Source organism: Cyrtonyx montezumae, unplaced genomic scaffold (assembly GCF_038088225.1).
Source record: "Cyrtonyx montezumae isolate F1298 unplaced genomic scaffold, pur_monq_1.0 scaffold_8, whole genome shotgun sequence".
NCBI classification, from domain to species: Eukaryota; Metazoa; Chordata; class Aves; order Galliformes; family Odontophoridae; genus Cyrtonyx; species Cyrtonyx montezumae.
In genome coordinates, this window is record NW_027072089.1 from 103,402,519 (window position 1) to 103,425,413 (window position 22,895).

The 22,895-nt window shown below is 41.6% G+C and overlaps 1 protein-coding gene across 4 annotated transcripts in view; it reads left to right on the plus strand.

Annotated features, from left to right (window-relative positions):
• The first annotated feature begins 201 nt into the window (after positions 1-201).
• The window catches only part of SNRK (SNF related kinase), a 35,117-nt gene continuing 12,423 nt past the window's right edge, over positions 202-22,895 (plus strand). Inside the window, exons 1-3 of one of the 4 annotated variants that reach the window (XM_065753193.1) lie at positions 202-406; positions 9,111-9,209; positions 10,439-11,132. In XM_065753193.1, the coding sequence (XP_065609265.1) occupies positions 10,544-11,132 (589 nt within the window). In that variant the 5' untranslated portion in view covers positions 202-406; positions 9,111-9,209; positions 10,439-10,543. Of the gene's footprint in view, positions 407-676; positions 974-9,110; positions 9,210-10,438; positions 11,133-22,895 lie in introns of those variants that run through there. The other 3 variants (XM_065753192.1, XM_065753194.1, XM_065753196.1) reach the window with 3 other exon arrangements.

Consider the following 22,895-nt stretch of genomic DNA (forward strand, 5'->3'; position numbering starts at 1 on the left):
CTCCGCTTTCCCCTCACGCGTCCTCTCCCCGCCCTCCTCCCATTGGGTCCCCGTGACGCCAATCGCACCGCGTCCCCTCCGCGCAGGCGCGGCGCTCCCGCCTCACGGGCTCGCGCGGGTGTCTGCTGGCTCCGCCCCTCCTCCCCCACCCCCCCGCTCTGCTTTCCGCGAGCCGCGGCCGTTGTTGTCAGTCGTGTTTTGGAGCCGCCGCAGCGGCGGGGCCCGGCTGAGCGCCCGTCAGCTCGCGAGTTACCGCAGCCATCCTCCCCGAGCCCCGCGGTCCGGCCGAGCTGCCCGCCGCCGTCTCCGAGCCTTTCTCTCCCTCCTCCCCGCGCTTCCCCGTCCCCGCGGGCGGGCGCTGCCCATGCAGAGGGCGGTGCGGGGCGCGGCGGCCCGAGGAGACGCCGTAAGTTGCAGGGCTGCGGGGACGGGGCCGGTGCGGCGGGTCCCCTTCCTCCCCTCCCTCCTCCTCCTCGCTCCTTCTATGGCGGCCTGGGCCCTGGAGGCGGCGGCGGGGCCCCGAAGGTCGTCGGTGCGGCGGGGCTGCGGGAGAGGGCCGTGACGGCGGGGCCCGGGTGCCCCCGCGAGGCTGTGCCCTCTGTCCCTTCCCGGCTCTGCCCTCCCCGTGCCCGCGGGGTCACTGCGCGGCTTTGCCCCCTCCGGCTCCGCCTCGTGTTTTGCGTGGGGTGGGGTGGGAATAACGAACGAGCCCTTTCGAAAGCGCTCCGTTTCCGGAGCCCGTCCGATCGCAGTGTGTTTGGGGAATGACGGTGCATCTTACCCCTCGGAGCCAGGTGCGAAGCCAACAGGTTTGCGCAGAAAGCGAGCTGGAGTCTCGTGCTGGGAGCTGGAGCACGCGGCAGGCGGAGACCGAAGGCGCAAGCATCCCGCCGGCTGTGTCCGTGCTCGTATCGCTGTTGTCAGCGCATCTATTGCGTTGGGGGTGTGCTGTAGGAATCGGTTGGCGAAGTAGGTGAGTCCCGGGGAGACCTCTGTGCTGCCTGCTAGATGCCTTGGGGCACCCAGCTGGATCTGCGCTGGTTGGGTGTACTTTTGCAGATGTTCGTGGTTGATTTAAAGGCTCGGGGGTAGTGAAAGGACAGCTGTGTGTGGTATGCTGGTCTTCGTAAGTCGGCTGAACAAAACTGTTGGAGAACATCCAATAGGGAACAGCTAGCGTTGGCCCGCAGACGGTTGCAGACAAATGTGACCTATGTTTGCCTTTGATGTTTTCATTGGGAAGTGATGCTGGAACACCTGTGAAGGAGAAAGCTTTACTTGGATATAGGAATTTAAAGAAAAAATTGAAAAGAAAAAGCTCAGGGCTTTTGCTTATGCATGGACTGTTTTTTGCCGATCATCTTGCTTTTAAGAGCCAGCTATGAGCAGATATGCAAAGACGTGGTTTCCTCAATGGTACCATCGCAGTTCCTGGAACAGCTGAATTGTATTGTGTGACTTAGAGCCATCTAGCATGAATGAACTGCAAGCAAATCTGCTTACTCCTGCCCTCTGTAGTGCAGTCACTACTTAGTCATATAGGCTGCTCTTTGGAGTTGTTTATTCTGAATATATTTAGATCTCCGTGCTCTGGGGATGGACCAATTTAATGAATCTCAGCAAAATGAAATCTATATGAAAGCCTTTACAAGCAGATGATGGCTGTGTTAGAATTAAGCAGTTTTTGCAAGGCATGCACCATTAAGAACTGGGTTAATGAGTGTTTCTTTTTTGAAGTAGCTGTAAGTACAGCACAGAAAATGAGAATTCAGGTGGTGATTGTTTTGGTACAATTACTTTTGCTGGGAAAGAAGGAATGTGAAACAAGCGTAGAAGGATTGATGATCATTGCTAACTAATGCAGTCAAATTTTACCTTGTGAAGTGTTGAAAGGTAAATTGGAATAGACTAGTACTTGCTTTTTAACTTGGTGCCTGAAAAATCCATATTTGAGAACTTAACAATAGAAGGTAAGGGGAAGAAGGTCCGGTCTCGTCTCAGTTTTTTTTCCTGAATGTTCTAAATAGCCAGGAAGGGGGGTAGAACGGTGCTTCAGGTGACTGGGAAGAGGAGCTAACCTGAATGCTGGGAAAGCATTTGGTAAACAAGGCATCATCTAAGGCAGTACGTGCCTCTGGCTGTCTCGAGTGAATTCTGTGGTCCACAAATGAGGGTTCTAGCAAAAATAGTGGGAAGGGGAAATCACGTCAAATGTAGGGATAAACTGTCAATAAATATGAAGCAAGGAGGTACAGATGAGTCTCGTCTCAATCCAAAATTTCTGTACAGGTTACTGATGTTCCTCGAGTTGTCTTGCTTCAAGAACTGGTATTCCCATGCGGTGTGGGTGGTGTGGCACAGTCACTGTTCCCTGTTGCACTGTAGATGCGTAGTGTGCCTTATGACTATTTTAAATAGCATGTTAAGACTATGCATGTTAATATGGTATTGCAGATACCCATCTACTTGCAGTAGTCATCTTCCTCATGCACTCTTTTGACCAACCTGGTCTCTTTAAGGTTCTACTTCTGGACTTTGTCTCATATTTGAGACATTTTGCAGATGTGCACCTTCAGTGTATCACTGCTGGTTTTATCTTCTAGCTATAATGCCAAGCTAGTGCTTTTGTCTTGCTTCGCTGCCTGTCCTGCTTTCAAGGGCACAGTATCCTGGTGTAGCTAGCATAAAATAATACAATGTTTTTTTCCTGTTTTTCTTGCTTTCAAAAATCTGCTGAAACGCTTTAAAATTTCTTGATAAGCTTCTGTTCGTTTCTACTCAGTAGTATTTTCTCATTATGTCTTAAAAATCGACGGAACGTGGCTCAGATCAGGGACACTGTCTCTTGCACGTAGTGCTGAACTGCCATTTGTGATGAGTATACTAATATTAAATTGCATAAGCTGTTAACTTCAGTAACACGTGAAGTTCTGCACATCTTCCTTGCCGTGGTACTTCCAATGCTGCAGCTTTTGAAGTGATGCAAAGGAGCTGCTGTTTTAATACATGTAATGTTATGTAAGTGGATTTGAAAAACTGTATATTCACTCGCAGTTCTAGGATGACTTACCCTGGCAGAGTTCTGGTATGCAGAAGTTGATTGAGTTAACAACGTTAAGAACTTAATGAAGTAAAAAGCCCACGTAACTCTCATGCCTGTTAAATATGAAACAAAGTGATTGCTTTCTGAAAAAAAAAAGTCAAGGTCAGAGTTGTGTTGTACCCTTTACAATACTGGGGCATGTGTGCTGCACTGATTTTGCTGGGCTGTTTTGTTGGCATCAGTATCCTGTCTACTTACTAACTTATGCCAACGTTACTTGAGTGATGAGATGATAGTTTAGATCTCTGTAATAGTTCACTTTGGAGCATGGTGAATGTTTCATGTCTGCAGGATCGGAACTTAATAAGGGATGCTATGAGGATAAGGCATTGAAACTGAGTAAGTATAAGTTGTGATAGGTGCTGTTTTGCACAGTTTAGGCAGTTGGTGTCCTGGTTGGGAAATAAAAGCATCAAGTCAGTTGGAGTACTCTAATTATGCTACCAGATAGCTTCATTTCTGTAGCATTTTGAGCTCAGATAGTTCTTAATGGTTCTTAACGTTAATATAAATGATTGCTTGTAATAGATGCTAACAGTATGTGCACATTTACTTGGGAATACTTGGAGATAATGTTTAGTGATTTCATCTCCCTGAAGACAGAATAAAAATCATGTTTGTGATTCTGAATTTCAACAACAAATATTAGTTGTTTAAACAGTAGTGATTTATTAATGTTAAGCTTTGCTAAAGTGCTCAGTGGTTAACAGTGGAAACAACTTTTGAGAGTTCGTGAGCACATCTGTGAGGTGATTCTTCTTTCTAAAAGAGTCCAGAGTGGTGGGATAGAAATCCGTTTGGTCAGGTTTCTGCCAAGTCTTACGGTAGGGTTTTCTGGAAGGGGTGGTGCAAAGTCCTGTCTAAAAGATAGTGATTCCATCATGAATCACAGCAATTACTTCTGTCTGATGCGTGAAGAAATTTCTTCACCATTTTCATGTTCCTAGTTAATTTTGGGAAGAAGAACAAAGGGAAGCACCTAGAATATCAAAGTCAAGGTTGGAGAGGTAGTGTAAGTTGGACTTTTGAGTTAAATGCCTTCCATGAGTTATTTCTTCTTGCAGTGTTCTTGAAATGCTTGCTGGCTTCTGTGACCTTTAGACTTTATTGCTATCAGATCCTGATTGATAAAGTTTATGGAGGTGTGTAATTAAAATATCTGTGTTAATTTCCTATGACTGAGAATTTTTCCAGCAAGTCCTGCAGAGTGATAATTTTGATTATATAGCTTGATAGTTCTGAAACAAAGTTTTATAACTGATTTAAGGATACAGAAAGTACTAGCAGATAAGAAACTTGGAGCAAGCACTCTTAAAAGAGATGGCTTTGGTATCGTACTTTACAGAAGGCAGTTCAGGGGAGGTGATCGTTTGAGAAGGTCTGGTGTTCTTCTCTGCAATGAGACTTTAAGAGCAGCTTTAAATCTTCAGTGGTCTGTAGTTTTCTATTTGTTTAGCTGCATACTGGACTTCGAGAAGAGGCATGAGAGGAAAACAGACATGGAAACAAACTGCTTTTGCAGCTGTGGTTAGCGTGAAGACTTGAAAGAGTGGAAAGCTTTTGCTGAGTTTATCAGATCCGTAGGGTAGATTGCATTTGTCTTGTCTGTTACCTCTTCTTAGAAACGGAAAGCGCTTTGTGAACAGTAGTGATTATCAGCATGGTTGTGAAAGTATCTTGGGCTCTTAAAACATTTCACAACTAAAGGCATCTGGGATCACTGCCAGTGACTACTTACAGTGGTTTGTCCGTGGGTCATCATTTGATCCCTCTCAATGCATCTGCCCCCATAATAGCTATGGCATCTAATCTGTGCTGAACCCCGACTCCCTCAGCCTGTCCCCATATGAGACATGCTTCAGGTGCTCTGATCAGCCTCACGGTCTCCTCTGGGCCTGCTCCACCAGTCCTTGCCCTTCTTGTGCTGGGCACTGCACTGCTGCATGGGGAGCTCATGGGCGTAGAGCAGGAGGATTGCTTCATGCTCTGGTTATACAGACTCTTAATTCTTCTGGGGCTGTATTTTTCCCTAATCTTTAACATTAACCACTCACACACCATACCTCACCCACAAAACTTCTATTTATAGCTCCAGGAGCATCGTTCTACAGTTTGTTGGTCTGTCAGATACTTCTGCATCTGACTATTCTCCAAATAACGGGCCTTAGAGTTGGAGGATTCTTATTTAGTGTTTTGTTACTTCTAGTTTAGATTCTAAGAAGAATTAGGCCGAGGCATTAATAGCTCTGATGCCTGCAACCCATTCTAAAAGAATAAAATGCTAACACTTCACTGTGTGCTTCACAAGTGCTAAATGGCAGAAGTTAATTAGCAGCTGGCAACTCATACTTTTTCAGAGCAAAATTCTGAATACAATTTAGAGCTAGGGAATGCTATTAATTTATGCAAATTAATTTTATTTATAATTGGAACATAGGGCTACCTGGTAACTCTTCTCTTTGTTCATCCTCATAGGTGTAGCCGTGCTGCATGGTAGAGGGATTTGCTGCCATATCTTGATGTTTCAGTAAGAGTGCTGTGAGGTGAATTCTGCTGCTATGGGAGCTAGTGGTGAGAGCTAATACGAAAAAAAATAAGCGTAGTAAATTTCTTGAGGTGTACGTGCAGTGTTGTACTGAGGAACTTGTCAGGAGTGGGAGGGTTTATGGGCTCTGTCATCGGCAGGGAAAGGCACAACTACATGCAGTCTACAAGCGTATCAAGTGCAAAGAACGTGTAAGATAGCCTTGTTTATATAAGGGCAGAGTTGTCAAACCTAACCTCCCCACTTTGCTTTATCTGCAGAGTGTTTGGCTGTTGGGCAGCTGTAGGTTGCTGTTTCTTTGTGTACCTTTGAATGGTGGTTATGGAAGCATGGGTCACGAGAAAAGCTTCTTTGCTGGGCTGTGACACTTGTGTGTGGAAGCAAAGAGGTAGCACAGGTGTTCCAGATTTTAAGTCCCATATTGTACCTTCCTGTTCAAGGGATATCAGATACTGTGTGGTTTTACAAATTTCAAATCCTGTGGAAGAAATGGGTCATGACCAGTTTTGAGAGAGCGCAGTATACATTAGCCATGCATGCTCTTCAAGCTTCACTTATGCATCACTTCATACCTGTTCCAGGCGTGTTGGCTTTCCCTTATCTAAGAGAATCAGTGAACAAAAGCTTCGGGAAAGCAGATTAGCACACTGTAGTATCCTCACACATAAAGGGTGGCTCATATTGATGTGAAAATGGATCATCTTTGGAGACATAGATTAGTCTGTGAGGTTACTTTGCTGTAGGATAGCAGTTAAACATTGGTAGGAAACAGTGAAATAATATGAAAAAACCTACTTGCCAAGTTCTTACATTGTGTAGATACTTCCTTTGATATACACTAATAACTCATAACAACTTGTATAAGTTGCTTTGAGTCAGAAAGTTACTTCTGTATCTTTGTGGTCAACTTGTGCCAAATTTTGATTTACAGTTTCCAGTTAGAATAGCAACATAAGTCTTACTGTCAACATTTATTTATTTAGTAAGTAAATAATTGGTGTAGATGCCCTTATTCCTCTGAGACAAAAGAGACCAAAAGGAGAAACAGAGGGTGACGTTTCTGTAGTCTTGTGGATGCATACAACATGTACATCCACAGAATTTGTCACCTTAAACTCCTTCTACAGAAAATAATAACGTGCTCTTAAGAAATGATTCATTTGGTCTATTCTGCTATCTGCTTTGGGGTGCAATTTGTTTGTGATTCTGTGTGTTGACTGAATCTCCATTTACTGCGAATGGAGACAGGGATGGTTAGCTCTCTTGAGGGATGAGTGCCAGTCAAGATTACATCAGGTTTCACATCTGTTAGACTGATAATGGAGGGAAGTTTTTGCTTTGATAATACTGTAATGTTCCATTGAAATGGAGCCCTGAATCTTTATTTTCTAAAGTAAGAAGCTAATATAGGTAGTAAAGCTAGGTGAACTAAGCTGGCCTTGCATGTAACGTATAATCTAATGGAGACTTTGTGGAAAGGGTGAGTTGTTTAAAGAAACAGTAATGTCTCTGAAACATGCTGCTTTTTCTAAACAGACCTGTTAGACATCAATTCATACACTTCTAGAGATGACTGCATTGCTGTGCCATTGTTCAGTCTCAGATGCATCTAATATTACAAAACTGCTTCTGCAGATCACTGCTACGACATCTTCAGTATTTGTGAGATGGGATGCATACAAGTGTTGCCCTGAAAGTAATGCCTCCTTGTTTATGCTGAGCTTTCCCACCAGTATCCCGTTGCACGTTGTTGCCATGTGACAGATGGCAGAATGGTGTCTGATGTGGAAGTGGGTATGAAGCAAGGGTGTGGAATGGAGTCAGGGAAAAGTATAAATATAGCAACTGCGTTATCTTAATTAGACTATTTGCGTTGTGACCAAGCTTTGTATATACTGTCACAGTTTTGTCTCCATTTCCTACTGGCAAACTAATTTTACTGTAGCATGTCTAGCAAGCTTGTGTTCAGGTGTGGGAGCTTCAGCTCTGAGCATTTGTTTTGAAAGCACAGAATTAAAAGTTAGTCTTTTACTGAGCCTTTATGTTAAACTGCTAATGAATCTATATTAATTTCAGCTAATGAGACTGCAGCATTAATAAGTGTAGTTTAGTTTCCATTTCAGTAAGCTTTTATCCTATTGATTACTGTCTGGCATATTTCTCTGTGGCTTAAGCATAACTGATTTTTGCTGGAATAATGTTGGCAGGTTAATGTTTATGAGTTGTAAACACGTAGTTTGTACAAACATTGCTGAAAACGTGCCAAGTGAACAAAACACTGACGTGTAAATCTTTCCTCAGAGCTGGGTGTTGTAGATAGTTACATTCAGACAAATTACATTCTGTCACATCTGGCTGGGTTTGCTTTCTCCCATCTGCAGGAATGGAGCCTTCTTAAATTTGGAAGAAATGCTAATTCGAAATGAATTGAGCCTTCTTTTGGTCGGTCATCTTTGCTTTTTCCAGTACTGAAGCTTTGGTTTTTGCCGTGCAGTAAGAAAGCTGTGTTTTGTGTGAACAAAATGTGGGTATCTTTGAATCTGGGACTTGAAAGGAGGTCTCTCTTAAAGCCATATCTCCTCAGAGACCTGTTTTATGGCCTGAGTCAGATTTGTAGGTTGTGATGAATTCTTCTGAATGGAGGTTTAAATCTTGAAGTTTGACTTAGTTTGACTTTATTTAGGCAAGGAACAGTCTGTAAGAAGCTGAGTGCTGCAGTATGGTGTTGATAGCTTCAGTATTATAGAAGGTTCTCAAACTCCAGAGTAATTCAAATTAAGATATTAATATAGGATGGCTTATGGGCTAAAACAGATTTGTGTGGATGATTGATGTTCTAGTATAAATTTTAAAAAGTTTTTTCTTCATAAATAAGAAGAGTCTCGTTAGGGTGTGGTTCCTTTTTTTTTTAAATCATAGAGTGGCTTGGGTTTAAAGGGACCTTAATTACTGTTTAATTCCTAACCTTCTGTCATGTGCAAGGTTGTCACCTACTGGATCGGGCTGCCCAGGGTTTTAAATGACCGTGCTCCAGGTGTGCTAGGAAACTCATTTGGTTTTCACTATTGCTCTTGAGTTTTAGATGTTTTGTTGTATTTTTATGGATGCGTGATCTGGCTGTACCTTGAATAGTCAAATCCAAGAAAGGGAAAATATTTTTTAACAGAAAACTCATTTGTTATTTCAGCACTAGATTTTGATGCTATGGTTATCTGTGAGTGAAATAAAGTTGTTTTTGGAAGAACAGCTGAAGCAGAGTGCTTCATAGCTGAATAACGAGGTCCAGTAGCACAAAATTCATTGAAGTTTTGTTCTTTTTAAAGCTTCATTAATATTCCTCCCAAAACAAACACCAGAAAATAACAACAAACACCCCATGTTTATATAATTGTTGCACTTGCTCTGTTCCTTGGTTAAATTTTGAGGTTTCAAAAGCTGATTGATTTCATTCAAATTTTACAGGGGTGGAGGTGTTGAAGTGAATTCCCACAGACTTTATGGAAGTAGACAGCTGGGTAGAGAAGAGGTTATACCATGATTCCAGCTGGGAGAAGCAGTAAGGTGAGCTTGTTAAACATCAGACAATCCTCACAGGACCCTAAGCTTGGAATGGAATACATAGGAAATCAGGTTCATTAGTTTACTGCCTGTGAAATAACTTGTGTAGCAGGGAGTGTTTTTAATTTAATGCTTAGGTTTCTGACTTGAGAATAGCTAATGTCAGGAGCTGTTTGCTTGCCAGCTTCCTTTTCAAAGCTTTTCTTTTTGAAGTTTTGTTTTGAAACTGAGAAAATGTATTCTAAAAAAGAAAATATAAAGAGCCGTGTTTTCTGTTTCATTGAGTTGGCCGTAAGCCATCCAGTTTTCATATTTCTAGGTGCTTTGTGCTCAAAGTGGAATGAATTGCTAGCTTTTGGACAACTACAGATTGTAACTTAGATTGAAGTTTAACAAGTGCAACAAAAGTTTTTAGGATATTTTACATAGGAAATAAAAGGCAAATAAGGCATGAAACCTTCTAAAACAGGTCTGAATGTGAACGTTTTGTAAAATGGACCTTATCTGTTAAAATGCATGCTGGATTTAGTGGTGAGCAGGAATTCAGCACAAATTGAACGTCCTGAGTTGTTTCTGCTTTTTTTTCTATTCTTCTCCTGACTTATTGCCAGGGTTGCTGAACAAGCTTTTTATCTCCAGTTTTTATAAATAGTCAAAATAGTTAACCAATTTTTTTTTTGGTAACCCAGATGTTTTAGCTTCAGCTTTGTAAGTTTGTGGTAATTACAGTATTAGTTGATAGTACTTAAACTCACGTTTGTAACAAAATGAAGTTACGTCAGTTTGTTAAGCAGGAGTTCATGCTGCAACGTGAAAGAGTAAGCTGAAATCTAAGATAAATCAAATGTTTTCATGTGAATATTCTATGTTGTCCAGCTGATTTCTTGCCATTAAAATAGCCAGAAGAGTTGTGGATTCTGGCTGTGTCAGCGTTGACAGTCCTCATAGTGCTGATGTCTCCATGTGTTTCTTAAAAGAACATGAATGCTACCCAGTTTCAGTGAAATTTTCTTAACACACTGTTGAAATTCTCTCTTCAAACATACTGATAATGTGGCTTCAGAAATGTATTGGTCAACACTGTGTGTCCTATCAAACTCTTTGCAAAACCTCCTCAAGGTCTCATAAGTAATATGTAATAACATGCCTGTGTGACTTCGAGAGAATTACAGGATAATGGTTTTGCTTACTTTCATACAAATATATAATCTTGTCTCTCTGTTTTTTTTCAGGCGTGCTTGGCAGTGACAATGGACTATTTATTTGCATCAGATACTCTTCTATGAAAAGGTCACAGTTCCAAAGAGTTTAAGCATTATTTCATCATCTGAAACAGAATGGCAGGCTTCAAACGAGGATATGACGGAAAAATTGCAGGATTGTATGATTTGGATAAAACTTTGGGCAGAGGACATTTTGCTGTGGTCAAACTTGCTCGACATGTCTTTACAGGTGAAAAAGTAGCAGTAAAAGTAATCGACAAGACCAAACTGGATACTCTAGCTACTGGACATCTTTTTCAAGAAGTTAGATGCATGAAACTAGTGCAGCATCCCAATATTGTTCGGCTGTATGAAGTGATTGACACACAGACAAAACTGTATCTAATCTTAGAGCTAGGTGATGGAGGGGATATGTTTGATTACATCATGAAACATGAAGAAGGTCTGAATGAGGATCTGGCGAAAAAGTACTTTGCTCAAATAGTTCATGCAATATCCTACTGCCACAAACTGCATGTAGTTCACAGAGACTTAAAACCAGAGAATGTGGTCTTCTTTGAAAAACAAGGACTTGTGAAACTAACTGATTTTGGCTTCAGCAACAAATTTCAGCCCGGAAAAAAGCTTACCACGAGCTGTGGATCTCTGGCATACTCTGCTCCTGAAATTTTACTGGGGGATGAATATGATGCACCAGCAGTGGGTATGTCCTCTTCAATTCAACAACTAATCTAAATGTGAAGTACCACGATGATGTACCGCTCTGATTTCTGTTTCAAGATAATGCCATATGTGGAAGCCAGCTAATTGGTGGGGAATATTAGTTACAGGTGACATAGTGTTGAAGTATCTCTATCTGAAAAAGTTATTTAAATTCTTTTTTTATGGACTGATACAATGTGTACGTAGTAGATAACTTTAATATTGATATTAAGGTGGATGCAGTACATCTATTTGAACTTCCTTTGTTTGAGGACATGCCTCCTTTTCAGGAAAGTACTTGTTATTAATTTATTTCTTTTGTTTAGTTTAGCCATTTGAGAATGACCCTGTGAGCCCATGCTACTTATGTGTTCTGCTGTTAGGTGGTAGGAATCCATTTTTAGTATATATGTACTTAGTTTTAAAATGAAACAAGAAATTAAGAGCAGTGTTAACTCCGCATTGCCTCTGTGCTGTTTTGTTTGAGAACTGAAAGTAGGAGTAAGTTCCTAGTTGATTCCCAGTTTGGAAGATAAGAGTAGCAGCAGCCATGTGTAAGTTGGCCTTCATGTTGTACCTGGATAGTGCGGTGTGCGAGACTAATACAGGACATTGTACTATTCTTTTAGGCCTCCTGCATATGCTATTAGAAGTAACTTCGTTGTATTTTTTTTAATACTGGCAATAGTAAGTGCTGCTGTGTGGTCATATCTGTTGGCTGAGGTAGCATGGACCACCCGTTCAGGTACATAACCTTTCCAGTAGCTTATAGTAGTCACAATATTTCTTGTGCTTGTGTGCCTGTTATCGGGTACTTATAGTCTCTTAACGCTGGTGAGGATTGGGTACACCACTGTGCTTAACATGTGATGGTTTAAATTTTCAGACTTTCAGTGTGTCCAAATGTTGCTAAGCTACCTCATAAAGGGTAAGGTTTTTTCATAGGATGACAAGAGATATTCCTGCACACTGGTGAACTACTGTTCTTGCCTTTTTTTTAAGTATAAATATTTCCAGTTATTAGTTCTTATAGTCTAAGAAGAAAGGATAAATTGAACCCTGTTACCAGCAGGTGGGAACAGTGAGGTCGGGCTTGAGAGGAATGGGAGTTCAGGATAGGCTTGTAGGAGATATAAGCTTTGTTGGAGTGTAAGTTAGGGCATTCCAAATATTGCACACAACTTTGAGGGTTACTTCTAGAAATAAATGTTAAATGAATACTATATTTTAGGGCATTACTTGGAATGCAGAAACGTCATTTGCCTGAGAGATATATTTCTGGCACTCAGCTTTGAGAGATGCCTTTCTTTGTCTTGGAGAGTTTAGAGAACTGCCTTGAGTCCAAAATCTTTGACTGGATAGTCTGAATTGAATGGTGTTAATAAAGCATACTTTGACCTCTTACTTCAGTGTAAGAATGCTGACATCATAGGAAACATTCCAGTAATTTGTAAGCAGTTGAATCAACTTCTGAATGTTAGTAGTAGAAGAAAATGATTAAATTGACTAATAGAAAAGGAGGTGTCTAGCAGTCTGGCTTATTGTGGATTGATAGAAAAACTTAGCTGACAAAGAATTTCTAGTGTAGTTTAAGAGTTCTAGTTAGTCTGTATTTCCCAGGATATTTAAATACATGTCGGTGGTCAGTTTTTGCTTGCTCCCTGGTGTACAGTGCCAGTTACTTGATACTAGATCCTCTGCCCTTGTCAGCAGATTGCAGAGCTTCTATTCTAACTTTTTTTAGTGACAAAAAACAAAATGCCTCACAACTTGCATTTATCTAAATTTGTCATTTAAAAAAAAAGCAAAAAAAAGCAAAGATATGGTATTGTTATGAGACTTTGACAACAGTGGCATTTCTGATGTCTTAATCATATTAGAATGACTATAAAGGAAAATACCACTTACATATTGTTGCTGCAAAGAGCTGAAGTATTCAGGGTGAGCCTTTTATTAAGTTATATGCTTAAAATTATGCAAAAGCTTGCTTTATGGGATGCAACTGTTTCAGCTAGTTTAATCTGTCCTTTGTGATGCTACTTAAAAGCTTTCACACTTGAAAAGACACTACCTAGTTTAGCTCTGTCATTTCCTTCTGTGTTTAGGGCTGCAGTTAAATGATGCAAGAAAAGCATTAGGCAACGATCATACATTCTCAAGGCTTTTTAAGATCTGAGTGAGTTAGATAATGAGAAGTTCTGTTGCTTGGAGTTTTCCATGTTCTCACAGCTTAAAATTTGTTGTAGTCAGTGTGGGACTGGGGTTGTTTATTTAGCATTATTGAGTGCAGGCCTCTGAAATGGTACTGCAATACGCAAATAACATTAATTAGTGATGGGACCTCCAGTGTAGCAGTCTGTCTTCACAGCAACACAAAGAGACTAGTGGGAGATGTTCATAAAAACACAGCTAAGGATATTATGGTTACTTGAACTCAGTGCTGTTTGGCTGGCAGCTCGGAGTCCAAATCCATTTTTCTGCCTTTTGTCAAGTTGCAGTTTGCAGGGGCCAGCTGCATTGCTTACAGACCCACTCTGTCACTGCTGGAAGGATCTTGGGCTCTTCTGTTTTCTTTTTTGCATCAGGGATTTGCAGGGGCTTATTTACTTATGTGGTGCTGCTGGAGTGTGCGGACATTCAAAGCTTCAGCCAGGTTTGCCTTGTGCCTCAGCACTGCTGAGCATGCAGCTGACCTTATCTGGCCTGCATGAAGCAGTTCTGATGCTTCCACCCTCATATAGCACTTTATTCACCAAGTAAATGACTGATGTAAGCATCGTGGCCAGTGGCTGTTTACAGTGACCTCTTACCCTATGAAAATGCTGAATATAAGATTTGACAGGCTTGGCTAAAGGGGGAAAAAACAATAAGACATTTGTAAGCCGTATATGGTATTGAATCGCTTCGCATACCTGACAGTGGTTTTGAATTCTAGTAGATTCAAAACTGGATTGCAGCCAAACATGATAGAAATTAAAAAAAAGAAGAAAAAACTCCTTCAGCAGCTTCTTAATGATTGTTTTCTTTTCTAAAACTCCTAATCTTACATTGCCACATTTTTGGATAGTTGGGTGTATTACACACTGAGGGTGCAGAGAGCCAAAATAGCAAAGTATGTAGCTGCTTCCAGCGTGTGGTTTTCCCCTTCCGTTTTGCTTGCATCAGTGCAGAGCTACCCATTCTTGTGTGCTGCACTCTGTTGCATGGCTGCCCGTTTGATGAACTGATCTGGTTAGTTAATTTGACAGAAGGCTGTTAATTTTTGTACAGGCTTGACTTCTGCCAGGTTAGCAAACAGAGCTGTTTGCTCACCCAGCGTTGGGCTGGCAAAGAGGAAGCGATGGGAGCTTGAGGCTTGCCCCAGAGTTCTGGGGGAAGGTGATAGGACCTTTTTAGCAAGAAGTGAGTTCAGGTTCAATCAGCTCAGCCTGGCTCATTTGTCTTCACCTCCCATACGAGAGAAGCTCATTTTCCTGAGAATGACAATCATTCATCAAGTAGCATTAACAAAGAGTATTTTATGTTCCATGCCAGTATCCAAGTGAAACTACTGAGGGGAAGCTGTAAGGATAGACTTACTAGCATAGCTGGATTAGGGCCTGGGCAAATGATGTAGCTGTGCACGTCCCTGTTCACTGCAGGGAGTTGGACTATATGATCTCTATAGGTCCCTTCCAACTCTAAAAGATTCTATGATTCTACATCTACTAAGCCCTAGCTTAAGTACAGGGATGCCTTTGTTCATCCCACTGCATTCACATGTGAACTGTTTTCAGTATATTTCAAACTGCTGTGGAGAAAGTATTTATCATGGTGGAATCCATGCCTGTGGGATAAGCTTCATTTCTCGTCTCTTACAGTGATTCAGATGACTTACATTCAGCCCATGACCAACTAATTTGGTAACAGATCTGGTGGGACCTAATCAATGCTGTACTACTTAGTTACAAATGGGGTGCTCCAGTTTTGCGTGTTACATCATTCATGTATGAAGCTGTTTGTTTTTGTAAGTAAAGTAAAAAAATATTGAATGTGCAATGAAAGCCTTTGGAGAAAAGATGGTAGTCACAGAAAATAGGAATGGTATCAGCCATCATGAGCAAATTGCCTTTAGTGCTTATATTTAAAAAAAACCCTGAAATGTGTGTATAAATATTTGCTGGATCAGCTTTGATAGGCACAGTGTTTTTGAGGGTGTTTTATACAGAACAAAGCTTACTCTACTTTTAACTAATTCATTTTTGTGTTTTTCATCCTGGCTAACTTTCTTCTGGAGTGCTAAGACTGCAAGGTCAGTTTGGGCAGAAAACTGTGTTTCAGTGGAGAGTCAGTAGTTCTGGGAAAGTGGCTAAGCAACAGAAACCAAAAGAGAATGCATTTCTAAATGCAGAGTGGATAAATCAGTAGAGCAGACTGTTCTGGACTGAGAGCAGTGCTGTGTGTTCAGTAAAAGGTTTTACTGAAGGTTTGGGGTTTTCTGATTTGCTCGTGAAGAGCATCAACAGTTTGTCTTTAATAGTTGTGTGCAATCAGCAAAAGCCAGGCAATTATCTTGAGGGTAAAAGTAAGCAGTAGTTGCCAAACTGAATGAAAATAGAAATCCTTTCCAAAGACAAGAATAGCTACTGATGAGCATGTCTTAGTCAAATAAAATAACATATAGAACAGACTGTTTCATCAGACAGATAAGCTAATTATGAAAATAATTTGCTAAATGCCATTTGCTATTTATGCTCTTTTTTATGGAGGGATAGGGGAAGGAAGAGATTTCTCTTAATTCTGTTGTCTATGTGTTCTCATAGCTGTTTTAATTGGATTTGTGGAACTTTAAAGCAAGAGCAGCTGGTTCTGCCTGTAAATTTTGCTAATGTTGCCACTGATGGCTGATGATCTCGGCCTTGGCCTTCTGCGTGGGAGAAGTCCCATTTTACAAAGAACTTTACAAATAATGGAGTTACCAGACAACAGCATCTATGGGAAGTGGGGATGTCAGCATGCAAGCTTATTCAAAGTAAGAACACAATGTTAAAGAGCGGCAGAAGGGTTCAGCCAGTCGCTAAAGATGGAACATCTAGCAAAAATGTGATCTTTGTTCTTTACCCATGCTCTTCAGACTTACAGTTTGTCTGGTGTCATCATCATCAACAGTGTGTTTCCAGCAGCATAAATCTACATGTGAGGTGTACAAATGTTAATACTGCTAATGCGGGCTTATTCTATACTGTCTTTTTTTGGCATTTTTCTTTAATGCAAGGGATGCCAATCTTCTGAGCTCTGTCTGTGTAGGGAGGGAAGTACTTGTTATCCTTCTGAAGCACCAACGTATCACCACTGTAACAAGTGCCACCGAAATGCTGATTAGTATGATAACAACTTTGCTCCTTTTTACCTCGGTCACGTAGCTTACGCAAATCTTCCTGCAACGTTTGTCATATGAGTTTGTACTCTTTAAGCTGTGTTCTGCCTCTTCAAACAATTGCATGAAATTTTCTGCAGGTTTGAGTTTGTGTTCCATAGCCTATGCTGGGGAAAAAATTATGTATATTTAAATTAGTAGCAAGCACCCTCATCACTGTTACCCTTGTGAATGAGGAGCCTACACTTAGTCCTGAGCCCTGGGCAAGTTGTGCTTCTAAATTCCAGTCCAAATGAAGTAGTTCAGGGTGGGTGTTTGTGCCTACCTTGAAAACAGCCTTGAGATACTGTCCAGTTGCTGTCATCAAGAATGCCAAAGTGTGGGTGATTTTTACAATAAAGTTTTCACACTTAGCTCTTCACAGAAGAACTTTATGTTGAAAGAGACTCAACATATCAACATTCAGGGCTCATCTTGAAGAGGACCCCATGAATTTGGCTTTCTTCACAAATTTCCTCTGAAGAGGCTGTGGTGATGACATTCTCTTTAATATCCTAACATGATTGGAGGGACAAATCCAACACAACAAGTGGCAGTTGTGGTCCATTTCCATCCTTCGTTGATACTGTCTGTCGTTACCTTTGCAGTTGTAAAAATGAACAGCAGCTACAGTTCAGATAATGCTGTTCCGATGTTTTTGTTTGTAGGAGTGGTTGAAAATTTCCCAGTGCAGTGACGGAGCAGTGGCACAGCTGCACAGAGAGGTGGTGGAGTCTCCTTCTCTGGAGACGTTCCAGACCCACCTGGACGCCTACCTGTGCAACCTGGGCTAGGGAGCTGCTTTGGCAGGGGGTTGGACTCCATGATCTCTGGAGGTCCCTTCCAGCCCCTACAGCTCCATGACTGTGAACATTCTTATCTCAATAAAGGTTGATCTTTTTCATTGTGGGTTTTTTTTTTTACTTTAGTGGCTTGTCATGCAAGGTAGGTGACATTCAGCTGTCTCTTCCACACTTCTCATTGGAGTGTTTACTCCAAAAGCTGACTAAGTTACACGTTTCTCTGTAGAAAGAACTGTCTTACCACTTGAACAGTATATGCTGTGCAAACTGCTCAGCAGTTTTGCTTCTGCTAGAAGGAGAAATTGTGTTCCCATGAAGGTCTCAAATAAATAACTTCATTAAGGGCACTCAATTTACGTAGCTAAATGCAGATGTATCTGTTGCAAAAGGAGGAGATTTTTAGCTTATGATCACAAATTCACATAGCATGTGTAAAATGTGACAAGTGTCTGACTTGCAAGGGCTGGTGAACATTTGAGCACACCCCTAATACTCAAGTTATTATGCCACAAAAACAGATCTTTCTGAAATGCACAGCACTTGTTTTAGGATTAAGTGATGACCTTCAGAAAGCAGCAGTGTCTTAACGAAGGAAGCCCAGCTCAGTGGTTAAGCAGGTGAATGTGGGCACCGCTTGTGCAGTGTACAAACTTGAGCAGAGCAGATGCTTTGAGTGCCCTGCATTTAAGGCAGGCAGGGCTCAGGCAGCTAATGACGTCCTTTGGTTTCCATGGCAGTGACTTCATGTTATGTAAGGAAGTTGCGTGTACACAGTCCTGGTTGTCATGGCTCTGGGAATCCTGCTCCAGCAGTCCTTTCCTGAGCAGCAGCGTTTAGTGGCTTTAAAAGCAATGAAATATCCTTGAGTGCAGTTGGCTAGCTAATGCTTTCAGAGTCTAACCTCTCATTTTACTCAGGATGTAACAGTGACTTCGTTAGTAGTGCACCCAATGTAAATGCTAAATTGCCTCTGAAGATCTTTGCTGTGCTTTTGAAAGAGACCCAGATTTTTGACCACGGCAGCATAATGAGAGTAGCGTGCCTTCTTTCAGTGTACTAATATGAAGTTTTGCATGCAGCACCCCAGGCCTAAATTCTTCTTTCGCATTAATTTTCTGGAGAGAGTAAATTAGTTAACATCTGGGCAAGAGAGGAGTGAGCAATCTTGAGGAAGCTTACTCTACTAAGAGTAGTAGGAAAACTTTAAACTGTGTAAAAAGAAATGTTTGTGTCTGCTCTTCTGAAAGTGAGTCTGTGTAACCCTTCGCTTCCCTGTGTCCTTCAGTTGGGAATCTCAGATCAGAAATGGACAGGCATGTGAGCTGCAGGCTGTGGAGAGGAAATGTAAGCTGCAGACGTCTTCTATTCCTTGGCCCAAACCAGAGAATTGTGCTTTCAAAAGAAAGCAGCCTGTTCCCTTATTTGCTTAATGTATTGCAATATATAGATAGCTAACTATAACACAGAAATACCATGTTTGGTGAGCTTACTCCAGTACCTAACAGTTCTGGCCAAAGTCTTATTTTTTGGGGTCTTATTCTGCTTTCAGATCCCTGCTGGTGCAGCCCCTTTGTGAGCCAGTACCATTCTGTGCCTTCTCACTGCTTTTGCATGTATTTCTGCAACTTCTAAGAACGTGTGAAACCAATAAGCTCTTTCAGCTGGGGTTCTTCCTCCGTGTTGACCCAAGTAAAGAGAACCTTCTTTTTAAATGAGGGTAATCCTTATGGTATGTTTTTTGGAAGTGTGTGGAGATGTAAAGAAAAATTTCTGTACCTGAGAACTTTGAGTTATTTTTCTTTCCCGTCCCCAGTTATTAGCTGGTCTAATAAGAGGGGTTCTTTCTGGAGACCTCGCTTTGCTGAGATGTCAGGCTCTTATTCACTGCTGCCACAAGGTCTTTCTAATCTGTACATATAGCTTCCTTGGCAGAGCTGATGCCTCTGACAAATCAGAGCACTGGGTCTTGACTGAAGCTTTCACTCAGTTTGATGATTCTCTCCTTTTCTAATAGTATAAGAGCACTCTCGGAGGTTTAGGAATAAAGATCAGGATGTTGCCTGCTCTGCAAGTGGAAGAGATCTCTCTGCAGAAGGAACTAATCTGCTTTTGCTATACCTGCAGCGTGAGCAGAAATGAGCAGTACAGCATCAGAATGGACAGCATGTAATAAGAAGTGTTGATAGTGGCGAGTTCAAACAATCTCCATCTTCCCTGGGACCCTTAGGGTCCAGAGAACGGACCAGTTTTCTCACAGTTAATTGGAATTCATAACAGAACAGCTCTGATGACAGCAATAGAGGACAGTATGGCAGAGAACACTCCTGTGTGTAGCCAGGAATTGTATATTGTTTGGGGAGACAGTAACATGCAGTCAACCAACTTTATAACAAAGTAACCTCCAATTCAGATCGTAGTGATTACTCAAAGACAACCACTCTTCAAGTTCTTACCTAAATGGGACTGCTTTGGAAACAGCGTTTTCCAAAATGTGGTGTGGATATTACACGAAGTGGGAGACCAAAAGCCCATGTTTCTAATGCGACAGAGCACTTCCGTTCTTCCCTAAAATTGGTGCTGTATATTTTCTGAAGTTGACAGAAAAATTTGCATCTGTGGATCTCCAATGGAGAAAAGTAGAAAGCGCAATTATGGTATTGAGTTTTTATCTGCATGTGTAGAATGGCTTAAGATGAGTAAATCCATTGTAAATGGCAATACTCCTCGTGGTTTGAGTTAAATGACTGCAGTATTGTGCTGAACCTCCCCAGATCTGATGGAATTGAATCATGTTTTGGAATAGATGCTTGGAAGGCCTCTAAACCTCACATTCTGAGTCGTGCTGAAAATGAGGAGAGCAAAGTGTTCAAACTTAATCGTGTGTTGGGATGGTTCTAGGGCCATTTAACTTAAAAAAACAGATACTTGCAGTTAAGATTTCTAACCCTCAGCTGTAAGCGGCTCTAAGATACATAAAATAAAACTTGTAATATTGCAGAATGTGCAGGAATTTCTTTCGTCTCTTCAGGAAACGTAAACATAGAGAGATCTGCCAGCAAAAATCCTGTTGTTGAATGAAATCCAGTGTTACACTGTAATAACAAGGTACTGTTATTCCCCTGCATACTCGTTGAGGATCACACACAGAGGTTGTCTGAATACTTGGAATAGTCTGCAGTGTTGAATAGTGCAGTTCTTCACGAAGCATTTGTCTTTCTCGTTCTTGCAAACGATCGTGCTTCAAAACTTCACTTTGTTTCCTGTTTTCTGTCAGTTTTTTACCACTTCCTTTGCACTTGAAATCATCCTTTTTACGCTGGTGTGAGGAGAAAAAGATAGTGGTGACTTTAGAGCAGAGAGAGACAACCTTTCACTGGTTTAAATGGAGCATTCCAGGTCAGCACGTTGATGCTATCAGTGCTGTTATGGTTCTTGCTGTACTGCTTAATGCTTCCACCTGCCATGTGCTGTTCTAGATGGGCAAAAGGAAGCTGCTGGTGCAGTGAGACACTAAACGCACTGAGTTTGGTTGTGACTAATGATTACTGCGATCAGATTGTTTTTTTAAGATCTAAAGAACGTTGCCTGAAATACAGAGTGACAAAAGACACAGTGAGATTGGCCAGCGCTCTGTTTTTACAGTCAGAAAAGAATACAGATACTTCTGCATCAGTCTGTTACTCAAGCTGAGCTCAGGTCACTTCTAAATAGGACAAATGCTGCAGGAAGATTTGCTAAATACACTGTCACTGTTTTTTAGTAGAAGAATCAAAGCCCTTAAGTCTTATCCAGATTTGCTTAGTGAGGCTACAGCAACATGTGTGTTTCCCATTGCATTTCTAACGTGCTAACAAGGTGCAGTAGGGCAGAAAGAACCTCACTGATGATGTTGCCTCATTCTTTAAAGTGGTGAGTTGGTCTGGCTGTAGTTGCATGTGCGTTTCAAAGAAGTAACTGCATCTAGTTGAACTGATGCAGAGAGCAGGCTAGGGCTTATTGAGAGGCTGCCTATGGAGGGGCTGGGGAATAACTCCTGAAAACGTCTTAATACAGCTGCAGCCATCCAAGCACTTAGCTCTGCTTCCGTAGATGAGGAGATGCTTTCTATAATGTAATGCTGGAGAGCTTGTGAAGGTGGCCCCAAGTGGTTGCTGTGGCCTAAGGTCTGCAAAAAGAAAGAGGGAACGTGTTAGGTCTGACAGTTATGACTTTGTTGTTTTCACATGGATTCTGCTTTTAGACTTTCTGATCCTTTACAAGTACCTGTACATACATGCTTTAGTATTCCAGAAGTCATTTAGTCAGTATTTGTCATCACATATCCTTCCAATCTGAAATTTAGACAGTATATATATCCAATGAAAGCCAACCACACAGCTGGTGTGCTGTGTCACTGCTCCTGTGTGCTAAGCAGAACGTGGCTTGGGTGCTGCTGCCTGAAGGAGAGTGCTCTGGGGTGTTCAGTGTGCACTCACTGCGGCTGAAGCACTTGGAAGTCAGCTGGAGTTTCCTCTCTGTGTGGTTTCATGGAACTTTAATTGTCGTCTCACTGCTATTTTTGTTCTCTTCTCGGGACTCTTCCAATATTTTAAGCTCGATTTCTTGGAATCTTCTGTTCTAGCTTTTTGTGTGCTCATTTTTAATTTATGGTTTAATTATTTCACTCTCCAGTACTTTTTTTCCTTTGGCTTAAATCTAGCCAGTGTAACTTTATTCTGGCAAACATAATTTATTCTGTAATTATAGACGCTCTGTGGCACCTCCCAAAACACTTTCTGCTGAAAGGAGGCACCAAGCATTTTTGGGGGGCACTGGACAGAATGCTGACAACACAGCATCGATTGTATCGCAAAATAGATGCCTTAGGGAAGGACAGAAATGGAGGAAGGGTACTGATGTACAGAAGAGGGCTGTGAATGGAAATGCATGATGGTGCCGGGCTTGGCATGCTGGCCTCAAAGTGCTCGGCACATACAGGATCGAGGCCCTAAAGTAGCATAACAGAAATCAAATAATTGCTGGAGTTAATAGCATACTCTTAGTACAAATTAGAGCTCTGAAGAAAATTACCCTGTAGCGTGGCTTTTTCTCTCTCAGCTAAACCATACGAAGAATGTGTTGTAACTGTCCAAATGAATAATTGTCCTAGGGATGAATGCATGTGATTTACATTCTTAAACAAAACCGTAGCCATCCTTCAGCCTTAAATGCACGTTGAGCGTTTTGTGTAGGCCGAAGAAAGCCAGTGCACTTGGGCAGCTAACGGTGTGGTTCCCTCACAGCTCCTCCAGGACACAGCTGTGTGCTTTGCTTCCCGTAGCCACTGCCAGCTGCTCTTCCCTCAGGAGCTTTCTGCCTCTTCGTTTATCTGTTCCCCCGCTTGCTTGGTTTTACTGTGCAATGCAGGGGTCCAACTGCTGCTGGGATTCCCACAGAGTTGTATCTGAAGTTGAAGAACATTCTAAATATATGGTGTATATTTGATTTGATTTCTTTGTTGCTTAAGTTTCAGGCAGCATGCCATCTTTGTCGCTGTCTGAATTGCCTGTATTGAATGCAGTGAGAC